At 41.9% G+C, this 16,452-nt stretch overlaps 1 protein-coding gene across 1 annotated transcript in view; it reads right to left on the reverse strand.

Moving 5' to 3' along the window:
• Positions 1–15,808, reverse strand: part of LOC117776501 (exostosin-1b-like) — a 36,056-nt gene extending 20,248 nt beyond the window's left edge. Inside the window, exon 1 of the mRNA XM_034610465.1 lies at positions 13,906–15,808. Within this exon, the coding sequence (XP_034466356.1) occupies positions 13,906–14,843 (938 nt within the window). The 5' untranslated portion in view covers positions 14,844–15,808. The remainder of the gene's footprint in view (positions 1–13,905) is intronic.
• Between the last annotated feature and the right edge of the window lie 644 nt (positions 15,809–16,452).

Raw genomic sequence — 16,452 nt, forward strand, 5'->3', positions numbered from 1 at the left:
ACCTTGGGCTCACCCATCTTCCCTCTTGTTAACGGGTTCAAAGACAGGTTTATAAAACATTTACAGAGACACAGAGGGGGGGTCTCGAGCTGTATGTGACCCCAGGTTAATTAACCTAATTACTATGCTTTGAATCCTCCATCACTCTTCTTTTTCTTCCTCCCTCGTCTCAGTCTGAATCCATCTTAAGGCTCTCTCAGTGGTAGAGTCAAAAAGCAGGAACCTTTCACCTCTACAAATATCCCCTCCTCAAAATGGAGCCATACACGCCCTAGAGTTAGTTCCACTGAGCTGAACACGCACTAACCAAAACATGCACACTTATTAACATCCGTCCAAAAAGTGTCATTAACAGAGCTGCTGATTTTCACAGACTCCCTTTGGAGTTTAAAGGAAGTTTTGCCCACTTCTCTAATCAGCCATCCATCAGCTTGATGAGATTGGTGAAAGATGCTTTGAAGTGCTCTCTGGGTACAATAAACCAGAGCAAGGGAGTATTAGAGATAATGAAATGACTGTTCTTAGTGGAAAAGCCATTAGTGCTGGAATGTCAGTTCTGACTTGTGAAGTCGGACACCATAAAGATGTCAAGAATGGCCAGATGGGGTCAAATTATATGACTGCAGTGACCACAAAGGGACTCGCCCTCTTTGCCAATAGCTGAGAGCGGCCATATTTGGGAACACAGCAGGAACTGAGTAATATAGCCCAATCCTTCAGTTGTCTAGATTGCTAATTATTCAACTATATCTCACATTTTTAATCATTCTGAATACAAGTAGGTCACCAATTAACATTTTTACGCCTGAGGCTGACAGACTTACAGATCTATTAGTCCAGCTATCAAGCAAAACCATGATCCTGGCTAATGAGTAACTGAAGGCAAGAATTAATATTCACATTACAAAATGGGCTGTGAGTGTGTCCCATTTGAAATAAAGGTGGAAGATGAGCAGATTATTTTGTGGGATCACAGAGTTCGAAGGAATGCTGTCCAACAGCCAGTAACTGACTTCTGCTGGAGATAGAGCCTAGCTGCTGCTGCAGTGGTTGCTTGGCAAGAGAGATAAGTCCAGGTCAGGAATGTCTCTGTGCCTGAGCCAAGCAGGGATGAATGGAGGAAGAGATAGAAGGACGTGACAAGGGAAAGAGTGATGGAGAAAAGGGATGGATTGAATGACAGAGAGGTAGAGGGTGAGTCAGAGGGAAACAGGAGTGATGAATGGATGGGAACTGATTGAAGGGGTGGGGTTAGGGAAGGAGGCAGAGGAAGATGGAAAGTGGTGAAGGGTGGGATGTGAGGAAACAGCAGAATAACAAAAGGCAAAGAAGATTGAAACATGGAACAGATGAAGACAGGCGGAAATTTAATCAGCAAAAAGAAACAATAAAAATGTATGAAATAAAATGTATCCACAGGCATAACTTTCTACCTGTGTGCGTTCTGTGAATGAGTTCTCAGCATGTCAAGCTTTTTCAAACATCAGTTTGTGTTTTGTTTTTATCAGGGTGAAAATACTGTCAACTCTCAGAGAGCCTCCTCCCTTTAATGGCAAAGCAGCCGTGACAACAGCCATGACAGGCAGAAGAGGGGGCTTTTGTAATGTCTCTCTTGGTTCACAATATGGGCTGTTATCAACCAAGTTTGCTATCAGTTCCCCATCAAATGGACCGGTGGGCTGTGTCTGATCTGATCCAATATCCACCATGCTGAGAGAGGGATTTAGATCAATCTTGACTGCTGAGGCTTTGAGAAGTCGGCTTGAAAGCATGTTATGTTTGTTTATGTGTGGGTGTATTTTAGTATCTGAGGGGTTATGCGACAGACTAACTGCAAGTCTATGTAAGCAAGTCCGTTTTTTATTTTTAAAGACATCTGAGCTGGCCATATGCAACTGTTTCAGGGGAGAAGGGAAAACAGAGTGAGTAGTGAGGGGAGGGAGATTAAAGTAAGCAAGGCCTACATAATCAAATAAAAAATTCACTTGCCTTTATTGAAATATCTTTCACGAAAGCTTCTTTAAAACACACATTTAACCCTAACCCGATTTTTGGGACATTTTCATATTTAAAACAGGTTAATGGAATTTAATCTGGGGTTATTACAGGTTTAAATTAAAGTTGATTAAAAGTACATTACAAAAAAGAGACACTGGCCTCATTACTGCAAAAAATACATAATCTCTTCAGAAAGTGAAAGTAGTCCAAATGAAGTTTTTTGGAAAGAAATACACAATTATATTACTGATTATTAATATTATTATTTAGACTATACAATATTGCAAATTTACCTTCATTATATTAGAGACGTGCTTCTTCAAACTTAAATATCTAAAACCAAAATGGATGGATTGATACAGTTGAGTGAGAGCGAAAGTGGTCTCAGATTTTTGGGCCCCAACTGTACCACTACAATTAAGTGAGAAATTCGTTATTTGGGTGAATCAAATCTGGAAAATGATCACATGAAAAAGAGAGAAAATTGAGCTCATTCAACCTGCTGATGAAAACCAGCCTCAAAACTCAGGGAAAAGAAAGTCAATGAGTGCGGAGCCAGTGTGAAGCCATGAGAAGTGTGGCTTCATTCTGCTGCTGAGAGAGTAAATTAGTGTCTCGCCAAGTTGAGCCGCCAAAAACGAAGTGTAAACACAGTCTTTTAGCTCTCAAGAGGGAAAAGATGATTACCTCACAATTACAAGACCACGGAAGAGAGAGAAGCCCCATTGCTTTGGTGACAGAAAGAGAGATTACAGGGTGGCGGCTGTACTAATGATGATGGGGAAAAGCAGAAATACTGCAGTTTATCCCAGAGGATACACAAAATTGCAGCAACAAACAGAAATATGTTGCACTTGGCTGACACGTTGGCGATGCTCTTCAAAATGACAGATGAAGAGGGACTGCTTTGTTCGTTGCATGACCTGCTGCTGAGCATTGAGACACAAACATCCATAGAGGCATTCAACAGGTTTCTGTTTCAGCAAAGCAGCATTGAGATGCACAGTGGCCAGTGAATGTCAGAAACATGTTTGTTCTACAGTGATGAGTACTCATTCCAGTCAGTGAAAACTACCAGGCCTGTCACATTATTTAATCAAGTTGATTAGCAAAAACAACATGCTAACTAACATCAGTGGCTAAATACACTTTTGACTTGTATGCCATATGTACGACCTACATTAGCTCTGTAACATGGTCTCTCTCATAAAGGCTTGAATTGAAAGGATGGCTACCTTTGCAATATACCATTGCCTACCACCCCTCAGTTTTTAAGCCATCTACTAAATCCTCACGTACTAATGTGATGACTGTGGGGGAGGGCGACCTAATCCCACACTGATACCATGATACACCACACACACACGGACCTGCACATCAACTGGCTATCAGGGCTGCCAAAGGAGACCCTACTGCATGCACAAGCTAAAATCCTAAAACGGTTTCATATTATTGCACCGACTACAGAAGGGTAAAATATATTTGGGCAACTGTGCAGAGCTTAGCAGACCTTCAATTACCTTTTAAGATAGTCACAAATGTAAATATGGGGACTTTTATGGAGGTGTGAATACATGCAAAAAAGTAAAAACATCATTTCTACCTACACGGGGGTGTATTGTAATTTCCTGTTACAGTCGTCACACTCACACTACATCTAACATATTTAGAACTGTACAAAACGTTCTGAGGTCAGACTGTTTTTGTCAGACATCTTTCAACTGTTGAAAGTCCCTAAATGTCTCTGAGTCTTCACTCATACCGACTATGTATTTTCTAGCCTCCATCTATGGCTCTTCTCCATGACTCATATTAATCACAACCTGTTTCATGGACAGAGAAGGCACAGGCACAATGTAATACAAAGCTTTATAAATACTTGAGAATATGAGGACAATGTAATTGGATGAAGATCTGGTGAGCTCATCAGGCAAACATTACACTGTATTCAATCTAAAGGCCATTTCATGCTTTGTGTGTCTGCATTGGTCGGCTTGTTGTACGTTTGGTCATCAGTCCAAGTCCATGTGCAGCCCGAAAATTTGAAACTGTCCAAACTGCAACAGCGCTGGCTGCACATGGAAGTAAATGGGACTGTGCTTGTTTTGTGAACCATGTGTGTACTATTTATTTCTCATCCAATTTGTCCAATTGGATGACCTCCATGGACAGCCCATAGTTGTTTTTTTTTTACACTTTTCAAAAGGGAGCTCTTCATTGTGTCATGAGGCTAACACAGACCTGTTGTCTATGAGAATGTGTAGAATATATCTTCATACACATGACATCCAATGGCAAATAAAACCATGACTTGGCCTTAAGGCTGCTGCTACTGCCATGCTGAAGACAACAAATACATCCTCTTTACACATAAATAACAAACAACAATTATTTCATAAAGTTTCTATTATTCTAAATCCAATCTGCCATTCCTAATTATTTCAATCACAAAACAGGACCCCCCCAGTCAGGCCAATGCAATGTATTTAGGTGGGGAAGCCTAACAAATACTAAAACACTCTACAAGTTAACCTGATTGCAGAGGCTGCACAAGAGTACCCTCTGAGGAAGCTGAATTCCTCTGTATCTTCACAGACAACTGGCCCAGAACAAAGCTTTATCAGCTGTTAATGAATACCACTGCCAGCAGTGCTTGCTGCTTCGGGCAGGTAATTAGTTTGAACAGCAGGAAAGATCACAGACAACACATCCTGCCTTGCCCTCTGGCTGTGGCCTCAAAAGAGAAAGTCAGAGATCTCACCAGGTGAGAGAGAAGGGAAAAAAACTCTACGAAGCTTCACCAAGAGGCAGAACAAAACCATTGTACCATTGAAAAGTTGTTTCGGTTAGAATCACAGAAAGTGGTTAATAAAACAGATAGCTGCTTGGAGTCTTTGTAAATGTTTTTCATTTTTGCCATCAAGTCCACATTTTCCCCGAATATAACTGCTGTCTTGACATATTTCATGACTTTATTATTGTGGGTCTAACTTAATCTGTTAAGGACTGTGACAAAGAACAGGCCACCATTTCAAGGAAGAGTTAAGACTATCACATAATAAGGATTATCATCATGTGCTGGAGCTTCTCTTCCTTTCACAGTGCTGGCTGAAGCCCTTATCAGACAGAGTCCAAAGAGGACAGTGAGAGATAGCACATCTGTGTGTGTGTGTGCCAGATTTATCTGATGTTCCAAGTCATTACCCAGCCAAGCCCCACAACATGGTGGCTTGTAATTTTTTGATGCTGCCAAGTGTGGTTAACTTCACACAGCACAACAAGGTCCCACATGGTGATGATGATGATATGATGCCAAAGTAGCCTTTGAGATACAAGGACAGTCACATTCCTGTGGCCCAACTCTTCATTAAGGATAAGTCAGTTCTTCCCTACAAATATTAAAAACCAAAATAGTATTCAAAACACTTTCGAACTCCACAGTAACCTCCTCCCCCATTCCTAAAATAATATATAAAATATTAAAAACATTTTGTAGCACAGAGTCAGGAGTCACAGCCACTGAAAAATGTCTGTGGGCTTGGCAGGCGTACTCACCACAGTAACTGAAGGATTAAAAGCCCATAGGATTTGGCTGGCCTTGGTTTTAGAGTGCTGCTTAATTCTGCATGTAGCTCTCACAACGTATTTCATTGTACATGAGGGATAATTGAGAAAGCCCCCGTCATGACGAGCAAGCAACTTATCTGAGTTTTTGAAAGGTGTTTTGAAAGATTTTAGATCAATTCTTGATGAAGGTCAAGAATTGTTGTGTTTCATTACCATTTCTGTACATCTTCACCCTCTCTGATGAATGTTTCTTAAGTGGCACCCCTATATCTGTCTAGCAGCAACGAAATGATATGAGCCATTACACGATGACAGAAAAGCTCTTCCTGGAATGGACCACACTCAGTGCCTGGCACGTTGACATCCCGTTCCCTATTCCACTCTGTCAGCATTCCAACTGGAATACATCACCTGCATAAGGCTGCCAAGGACGACACATACATCATCCTGTCAGGAGAAGAGACGAGATAGGGAGGGAGCATGGTAAACATGTGGCACTGCCCTCTGTCCTAAACAACTAGCCTCCAATGAGAGTGAGTGTGTAACTAAAACCCATTCAGGCAAATGAAGCATATTTGAATTTGAATCATAGTGTGTGTGAAAGAGAGAACAGAAAACCACTGCAACCATTCAAGCACATGCTCAAACAGGGGTTTTCCTGCATAGAGAATTACGATGCGGCGTCCTCTGTCAAATTTCGTACACGTAAACACACACAAACAGTGTCATCACACACATGTGTAAATTCAGACTGGGTAAAAACAACAGAATTTGTAAACTTAGACAATACACGGAGAGCCCGAGACGGAGGGGCACATTCGGTTTGGCTCGATTCGGTTGACAGTGAGCAGCGCGAATGATAGAGACACAGAGGAGATGTAAATTACTGACAGAGCCGTAAAAAAACTGTAAGAACCTTTATATAGTGCAAACATGTAAGAATAGACCTCAAATTAACACTGTAAATTGACTTTGTGGAGCCCTATGTGGCTCCCTGGGTGTCTGCCCGGGGTCTGGTAACAACCCCCCTGTCTGACGGCTCAAGACTAAGATGACCATTCATGTTTCCAGATTTTAACTCTTTAACTCTCAAGAGCAGAACTCAAGGTAAAGTGGAGCTAGCGGATTCAAAGCTCCCTGTAGTAATTAATGAGTGATGAGACGTGAGCACTGATGGTAATAACCTCGACCTCTCTTTTTATAAATCCTGGCAGTGAAAAATGAGATGGCAATCACTTGAGAGTTGAGAGGATTGAACCCTTCTGGGAAAGCAGACAAAAAAGGGTATACTATATATGGCAAATATCTTTGCACCAGGAAGTCAGTTAACCTTTTTACATCACATGACACCATTGTGAAAATAACAATACCAGCCATGGGATATCATGGTGGTTCTGTTATCCGCTTACCTACATTTGTTTCTCTAGCTATCACTTACAGCGGGCTCTCTAAATATGAGCAGTCTGTAATCCCCGGGCTCTATAGGAAACGGTGCATCATCCATCTAGTTAAGCACTCCACCCCCTTAACCCAAGACCACCAGCCATTAGGAGCCACCGGGTAAATAAATCCCCTTTTACATAGAAGTCATAAGCCAGAAGATATATAAGCACACCCTCTAGTTGACGTAGATCAAATACTTTGAAACAAAAACTGCACAAAATATATTTAATATTCACAACCAAACAAGTTATACACCAAATGGAAATACAAAATACAGTAGAAAATCTGCAGGGCGATTTGTGTTGGAGGCGAGATGAGAGCTTGGTGCGTCACAGTGACACATTTACTGTTCTATTGTCTATCATCCTTATGAAAGATCTACATCAGCACACAAAGATAAGAGACATGTTTCCAATCACAGCATTCAGGGGAGCTCATCTCCACTCATTGTTATCAGGGGCTGATTGTTCAAGCATATTCTCAGTGGGACTGAACCCGTTTTTCAGCCTCCGAAACAAGACAAGGGGAACCGAACAGCCAGTGAGAAAAATCATCAGATCACACTGGATTCATTTTAACAACATAATTTAACATCACATTATGTGTGAAATTAGCAAGGTGGGTGAAAATGATTGTTTGTGTGACGGCAACGCTATATCCTTGAGACACAGCTCATCTGCATTCGATTCCTATATATAGCTTATAAACATGTAAGAGAACATAAAATTAATAAACTCTCGGGAGAACTGAGTGAGAGTGAGCGCCAGGAGAAAGATGAAGACCAAGTTGAGAGACTAATGCAACTTCAGTGAATGGAGAAAATGAGCTGTTGGGGAGCCTTCTCAAACCCCTTTGCTGTTTAGGTATTTGTAGGCCTCTCGCTTGCTACATGACCTGTACACTCACTCTGATAGATAAACTGGCATAGCACAGTACACCATATACTGTTTTTAAATATATTGACCATTCCAAAGCTATTGTGTGGTCATGTAAGTGTCATTTCTAAGCCTTTGTTGATGATGAGTAAACATAATCTGTTCAGAGTGGTCTTGTGGTTTACCAGCCTCCTTCATTTCCTGCTATGTTATCGAGCACTTTCTTGCATGGCCAACTGAATGTGTAGTTTACTAGCAGAGCTGACTTATGAAGGATGGCAAAAAGGGGCCATGTGGGGAGAAGGGTCTTTCAATAAACAAAGTCACAGCATTAAATACCATATAGCTATATAGCAGTACAGTAAAAAAAAAAAGAAATCGTCCAAAAACAACGGCATAAAAAGAGAAAGGTGACTTTGAGCACAATGTCATCATCTTAATTCAGAAAGACGAATGATCTACCAGTTTCACCAAATGAAACAGTCCAGAGGAAACACACTGCTATGTGGCCCTTAAAGGTGATTTATGCTTGTGTGTCAGGGTGTTGTTGAGACTACATGTATGTGATCTGTGGCTCTGTCATACCAATGGAGCGGATGTTTACGTCAATAATGTGTCCACCTACACACCAGGGCTTTAGGGACTATAACAAAATATACTATGAGGATATTTTTCAGTGATGCTAGACAAGTTGTTATTGTATTGTGCCATTGTTGTATGGATAAATGCTTATCATTTGGCATTGTTGGTGTCATAAATTTGCTTGGCTAGAGGCAATAAAAACAAAAGAAGAGGAAAGGAAAGGAATATTCATTCAGAAGAAAAATGTTTTAGGCTCTGAACAAGTCTACCAAATGCCTGTTTAAATCAAAAACCCAACTACTGATCCCATGAGTTGAGATAGTTGACATGAAGCATTTATGGTTAATATGCAGTAACTCAGAGATCGACCATCCTTCCCCCAACGATTATCGTTTTCCCCAAGCACTGCAAAGCCTGCATCAAGTTGGCTAGCAGCCCTCTGCCAGGGGCTTTGGCCAATATTGAGGATTAAAACCCTGCAAGCCTATAAATACACCTAGCAGACTAACGTCAGCACCCAGCTAGATATTGCACTCACCTCTCACTGCTGGATGGCTGGCATGTGTTTTTCTGCTTCTCACATGCTTTTAATTTGTCTCTCCGTCTTTCAGTTTCTCAGACTCTCACTGTTAGTTATTTTTGTGTTTCTGTATTCCCCCTCCACCTCCCTCCCCCAGTCTCTCACTCTTCTGTGACTCTCAATCTATCCCCTCTCATACTCTCCTGCTTGGCAGGGCCTCTTAATTGGAAACAAGCTGTGTGAAGGCTTTCAGTTTGAGGTTAAAATTACATCTGACCTGCCTCCTGCTGTATCTTTTCTTCTCTCCTCTGGCTGTTTTACAGGCTTGTACACGGTGGCTGAGAACAGATGTACAAAGGACAGAGTGTGGTGAAGAGGGAAGCAGAGAGTTGACTCTTCATACTGGCTCCACTCAGCAGGGACGTGATAGGTAAACACAAACCAAACAGAGAATATGTAACTCAGGGTTTTTACTCCTTGAAAATCCTACCCAGGAAAAACATAAGATGCATTATCAGGTAGACAAACAAGACTGATTAATCAAGCCTTATGACAAAACATTCCTTTAGTCAGCCCCTGCTATCACCACAGTCAAAACAAAAATGAACTACATGAAGATATGAGCAGTGAAAAACTAGTAAAAAGGTGGATTATTTTGTTTTTCAACCAACAAACTAAAGTCAGTGTGAAGCTCTGGACAGATGTAATTAAATGTTCACTTCAAGGCAACACATGTCCATACACTGTACATCAAAATACCCATATACATACCAAGCAAACATCTGGAGCCTAAATTCTCAACTATTACACAAACATGACATGGCCATTACATGGTAATTATAGCGAGAGTCTGTCACAACTTCCTTGTTGTCAGTGGGAGAGGATAAGAGGGATTTGTTGCACAAAGGACCACAGAAGCACAGCCAGGCACAGAAACTATTACTTCCACCCAGTTAGACAACAGACTGTACTGTCTGACCCACAGGGCTGTGTAACAAGGGCCCAACTCAGTCACGATCAAAAAAAGTCAACCTGCATAGAGAAATCACTACAATTCAAAGATGGTTCAGTTCAAACAGAAGACTTTCTAGATCTATGCTTTACATGAGATGATTCTCTATGGAATAAAGAATAAATCTGGCACAACTACAGCTGTTAAAATACAACACTTTTGGCTAATGTCTCAACCTAAGTGTAAATATGTCCAACTGACAAATTGCTGCATAATCCAGGGAGGTAGTTTTAAGAGCTCAGCTCAGTTAATATTTTCCCAATCTGCAACATGCTACAAGCAGCTTACTCCAGCTTGTCTGTTGTTTACAGCCCAGTACAAGTCACAGACACTTTTCATTTGGAAAGTGGAATCATGACCCAAAAACAAATATTGATCTCCTTGGCAACTGCCTTCCTTGACTACTGTCCCACCCACATCTTTGGCCCCTTCAAGTCTCACTCGCTTGGAACGCCAAGTACAGCTCGGTGCCAGGCCAGAGATAAAGAGTGAGTCTGGGTATGATTAACAGTTGAAAATGATTCAGCTTTTGGGGACTGATGAATGTTAAACATTGGGATTTCCCAAAAAAAGGACAACCACCACTGAACTTGCACTCCAAACAGACTCAAATAAACGTGATATAATAATAGAATTTTCAGGGTTCAATGTACCAGTGACTGGTTCCCAGAAAGCATCTATTACTAAAGATGAACACAGCAAGAGAAACCAGAAAACTTTAGTTTTTTGTTTAAAAAAAATCCGTCCACAGATCACATCTCATCGCTTGATATTATGTGACCCATACCACCTAGGAGGTCCCTTGATTCTTCTTCATAACAAAAAACAAGAAATTGAAAGGATAAAATATGAGTATTCATGTTTCATTGGCATCTACATTACACACTGGCAATCATGCCAGGTTATATAGAATTTACCGTATAACATTATATTTGATAGATAGCATTCATTTCAGCCTGTCACAACTCGGAACAGTTATGAAACTCCACTGAAAGTCCACAGAAACTGTAAAGAGGGAGTGGGCTAATATTTTACATAGGGCTGCACATATCGATTATTATTTTATTGATTCATCTAACGATTATTTTTTATTACTCGATTAATATAATAATGAATTTATCAAAAATAAAATTTCCTTTAGCAAAGCTCCGAAACATCATAATGTGTATGATTCGGTGCCATATATTTTGAAGTAGCCTGGTAGTTGTATCAATGTCAATGGCAATGTCGTGGGATCTATGTACAAAAGGGGCTTTAGATAAGAAAGCCTGTCAATTGGAATTTGTCTATATTGTCTACTTTGAACGTTAATGTAATAGATGCTTCTCACTTTTTAAGTGCAAGAACTTTTAGTAACTGTATTGGTTTCACAAGCATTTACTGAATATTGTGGCTCTACCATCACTCCTCCCAGGAGGAGAAGGTATATTTGTATATAATTTAACAGGAATTCTACAGTTGACTGGGGTTCAAGCCATAGCTTGTTGACGGATAGTGGTGTGGCTTACTGAGGATGTACTTACTCAAAGCCACTGAACAATCTGTGGCCATGCAATGAAGTTAAGCTGGCAAGGGCTAGTGAGGTACCTAAACCCTTTTTTTCTGCCCAATGCTACTTAATGACAGGAGGATTAATTTTCCCTTCATGTGATGGGTCTGATGCCACCCATCTCACAGTGTGAAATCATTCCTTGGCAGCACATAGCAGCATTTCGTCAGCTGGCAGAAAGAGCCGAGATAGCTCATGTCTTAAGATTGGATGGAGAATGTTATTTGCTTAATCCAATGAATGAACCATCTAAGCTGATTCTTACCTGCATAGGCACACACAAACATGAGAGGATTTACACTAAGCAAACATCAGACATCAGACATCGTGACATAAAAACACATCAAAATAAGCTACTAATTTAAGGTAAATGAAGAAAACAACTCATCTCTGTAAAGCTCCATCCACACTAATATGCTGCTTTTGCTATAGTTTTGCATGGCACAAAACTACAGAGATTTCAAGCCCCTAAAACAGAAATTTTGAAAATGCTGCTGACCCAGTTTTAGTTTGAAACCTCCATTTTAGCTTGGACAGGTAGAAACCAACACTTTATGAGACAAAAACGTAGGCAACCACATTAACTTCCTGATCAGTTATCCTTACCTGCTTCTACCATGTGATCGTTTTACTGAATTAAAATAAAAACAGCATCAGCCTCGACTACCAGTGGTAAATGAAACATGGACGGCAAATTAAAAGAGTTGCAAACATCGTCAGTAACAGTTTCACTTCATCGATAAACCAAGCAAAAGAAATCCCTGGTCTTACTTTTTGCCATTACTGTTTCTCGTTCATGGTATTTTTAAATATTAAGCAATCATCGGCAAAGTGGACAATTTGCCTCAATTTACCTAAAGCGCATACACATGTATGATAATAGTGATGTGATATGCACTTTCATGTGTTAGTATGGACAAGGATAATTTCTGAAATGGAGCTATTACACTAGTCTGATGAGTCTTAAGTGAGGATGTACGTGTTACAGCCAGGTGTCGTAATTGACCCTATGACATAATATGAGATGGTCGGTCACACTAACTGAACAACAGACAACATCATTGGGGATCAATCAATGCAGGTCCCCAAATAACGGAGAGGTCACACAGGACACGGGTTGGGGCCAGGGCATTCCTGGCTGATGCAGTTGGGTTTGTCTGGGAAATGACTGTGCAAACAGGGGCCAGAGTGGCTTCCCCTTACTGGCACCAGCGCTTTGTCCCTGTTAATCCACTCCAAAGAGCCACAGTCAAACACCCAGCGCCATACAGTCACCAGTAACAACACAGCACAGTCTGGGGTGACATGAAATGAATCCCACTGGCAAAAGCAGGGAGACAGACGCCAGTTTGCTCATCAGATTTGGGCACAGAAAACAGTAGGGCTGGGTGATGGTCACAGAGCAATTTCTTGAGGCGATGCCTTCAGCAGGGATGAGTTTCAGAGACAGTATCACAGGGCATTATTGAACTTTCCAGCTGGGTTGGATTGTAGCAAACATGTTCATTATCATAAATTTCTGCCAGAGATTATCATAACTCATAATGAACAAATAACCAGAGAGCTGGAAATGTCAAGAGCTAAATTCACTGGTGAATAGCAGGCTTTATAGACGGATGGAGATATCAATTGAATTACATTAATACAGTAACTAAGGGATGGCATTAAGGAAAATCAACTTATCTGAGCCTTGTGATGTTTAATTTGGTAAATAAGGTCATATGATATGAAAACTATTTAAAAGTAACAAATCACTGAAGTTCATTTAAGTCTGTTGCTGTTGAGTAAAACAACAGTGTAAAATGAATTCAGCTTAAACATGGGGAATTGGGATCTTGACAGCCCTCGGGTCATGTTGCATTTAGAACTACTCTCATCACACTTCCAAAGGTCTGGGATCCAGATTGATTCGTTATGTATCAACATCCCAGACTTAAGTCTCTAGATCCCATCAACAGATAAGAAAGAAACACAGCATGGGAACAATACTGATAAAAGCCACAATCTGATGAAAATTGAGAATATTCATTGTAATATATGTGGGTTGTTGAGATATTACCACAATCAAATCCCTCCAAATTTAATCTACTAATGAGTGATTGATTATGTTACTGACACCAACCTGGGAATCTAGGAATAAACAGGAAATGCCTATTTATGGTAGGGTTGGATAAGAGTTGATTTTGATGCTGACATAAATAAGGACAAGATGAAAAGACTATAGAGTTTATGGCCTTCAAAATCAGTAGTTAAACCAACATCCCATACAGCTACTGTGTGCTGTACAAATCAAGAAGGTCTGAATGACAGCCTAGCAGTGAATTAACCATTGAGATTGAATAGCTGGTAGTGTACTCACTTGTCGTATTCTGCGTTGTCTCTATCACAGCGTGCATCCTTGTGCTTCTGCCAGTCCTTCCCATGCTTACACGTGGTGAGGAGGACCACATCCTCGGAGTTATGAACATGATATAAAGCGTTCCTAGTGTCTGAACCTATTCCAGTTAGGTACCTCTTCCCCTTAAAAACAAGCACGTACTTCCGGTACGGGGGAATGGCATTATGTTTTAGGTAGCCTCTTTGCCCTCCTGTCCTGGGGTGGTCTTTGGAGAAAAGAGGAATGGAAACGTCAAAGTAAGGCCGAAAGTTCTCTGTGCTGATGCTGGCCTTAGCCAACATGGCAAGGCCGATGTCAAAGCCAAGGTCTTCCGTGTAGTCTGGCCAGGTGCCGGAGTATAAGTTGAAGATGATGTGATTCTTGCCCCCATTCCACAGTGGAAGGCTCTGGATTTTTGCTCTCAGGTTGTGGAGATATTGGGGTGAAAGCTGGTCCCGGTCCAGTGTGTCCAGACTCAGGACAAACAGGCATGCCTGTCCCGGGTCAGGTGTAAAGAACCTGGACCCTTCAATAGAGGACAAAATGTTCTGATAACTCTCCGACATCTTTTCCCCTTTCTGCTGGGGGTGCACATAAACTTTGAAGCCATTCCTCTGACACAGGGAGAAATCAAAGCAGGACTCCATTCTGCAGCGTTTCCCAGAGTAAACGCCAGAGTTGGCGTCTCTCTTCTGCCTGGGAGACATGTGCTCATTGCGATCATCGCTCCAGTCCTGCTCCCAGGAGCTGAAATGCTGCAGGTACCCCGGGAAGCGACGCCACCGAGCCCCGGGGTGATAACCGGCGAGGCTGCGGTCATCACGCCTGGACAGCGGGACTTGTATCCCTCCAAAACAGAACAACAGGATAAGACACGCACCGGCGGAGAACAGAATTAAATACCGTTTTTTGGCCTGCATGTGTCCTACGATCTGAGATAAGATGTCCGGTGATAAATCCAAGTCGTCCCCAAGTTTTGTTTTCACCACCTCTTGCGGGAACGCTCCGCCATCTTCCCCCGGGCTGCAAGGGCTGTGCGCTCACGTCTCCCACCTTCTGCTTCAGATGCCTTTCACAAGTCCGGGAGCTGATCCAACGCATGTGGGCGATTTGTAATGTTCATCCACCTCGTCTCCTCGTCAGTGGTTGTGTCGACAACTGACAACAGGTTCTCCGGTACACCCGACCCTTTTCAATCTGAGCATCTAAAGTGGCCACCTACTTTCCTTTTGTGAAAACAGATACCTTTACTTTGCCCTAGACAAACAGTCTATGATTTTAACCCAGAGGATGACAGCAGCTAACCGGGGCCGCACAGGAAACTAACAACACCACACAAAATGAGCACAAACTTGAGGGTGTTCAGCAGCAGACTTGTTGCCTGGACTATTAACTATTGTCCCTGCTGGGAATTAGCAAACAGAGGGCTCCGGAGTCCCAAACATCCAGCACCCCGTCTCTAACGTTATCGGAATGATTTAACAGAACGTATCGCTGGATACAAGTAGCATTTGAAGTTAAAAGCTAAATCCGGGAAGACAATTCCTATAGCCGGCGGTCTAGCTAGCTAGCAGGCTAACTACCTGGCTACTTTGTGAAAACATCCCCTGTTAGCTTGTTAGCTAAGCGGCCGCATCAAAGTAGATTTATCGCTGGTTGGAGGTAGAGACAGCCGGGCGTCCTCTCCTCTCCGTCTGCGACCATGTCTTCTCAGTCCTCCACGACGTGTCCTCCGCTCCCCCGACGAGCTCCGTGGATCTCCCCGGGCGTGTAAGTGTTCAGGCAGCGGCTCACACTGGGCACACGGGCAGAGAGGAGCTGTGGAGACTGGAGCAGGCGGAGCGGCGGCTCCACCGGGACGACTGATGATGGTGGAGTGACGTCCGCACACGGTGCACGGTGCGTTGTCATTGGCTCCCGTTACGTCCGAGGCGGGCGGGGCTTCCCGTGCACCTATTCAAATCCAGGCAGGGGAACGAGTGTCTGCACTCATTTAGATATTTGTGTTGTTAACCACAGTTTGATTCCACAGAGCGTGAGCTGAGATGTATTTGCCAATCCATTAGAGTTGAGCGGGGAAAGATCAGAAACAATTTCAATGCAGTCAAATTAAAAACCCAATTTATCCTAAATAGCTTTTGATCATTTGATCTTCATTAGCAGTATATAATATAGTATAATTTCACTTTTATCTTTGAGGCCTTCTCATGCATTTTGACTTCAAGGTCCATTGTAATAGATCAGTGGTTCTCAAACCACGGGGGCCTGTCGACACTGCCAGGGGGTCCGTGAAAAGTTTCCGGATTAATTCATTAAAATATCAGGACATGGTGAAAATATCTTTCATACATATATAATATATTTCTAATACAACTCCTTTCTATTATTCTTTCACTGAGCGTAAAAAATAGGCTATGTCAAATTGTTTCACAGTTCACACATGAGGGGATCCACAGGAATATTTTCTGTCTTGTAAGAAGAACCTCTGTAAAAGATAACTGAACTCTGAAACAAATATTATTAGTCAAC

Source organism: Hippoglossus hippoglossus, chromosome 16, assembly GCF_009819705.1.
Source record: "Hippoglossus hippoglossus isolate fHipHip1 chromosome 16, fHipHip1.pri, whole genome shotgun sequence".
In the NCBI taxonomy this organism is placed as follows: domain Eukaryota; kingdom Metazoa; phylum Chordata; class Actinopteri; order Pleuronectiformes; family Pleuronectidae; genus Hippoglossus; species Hippoglossus hippoglossus.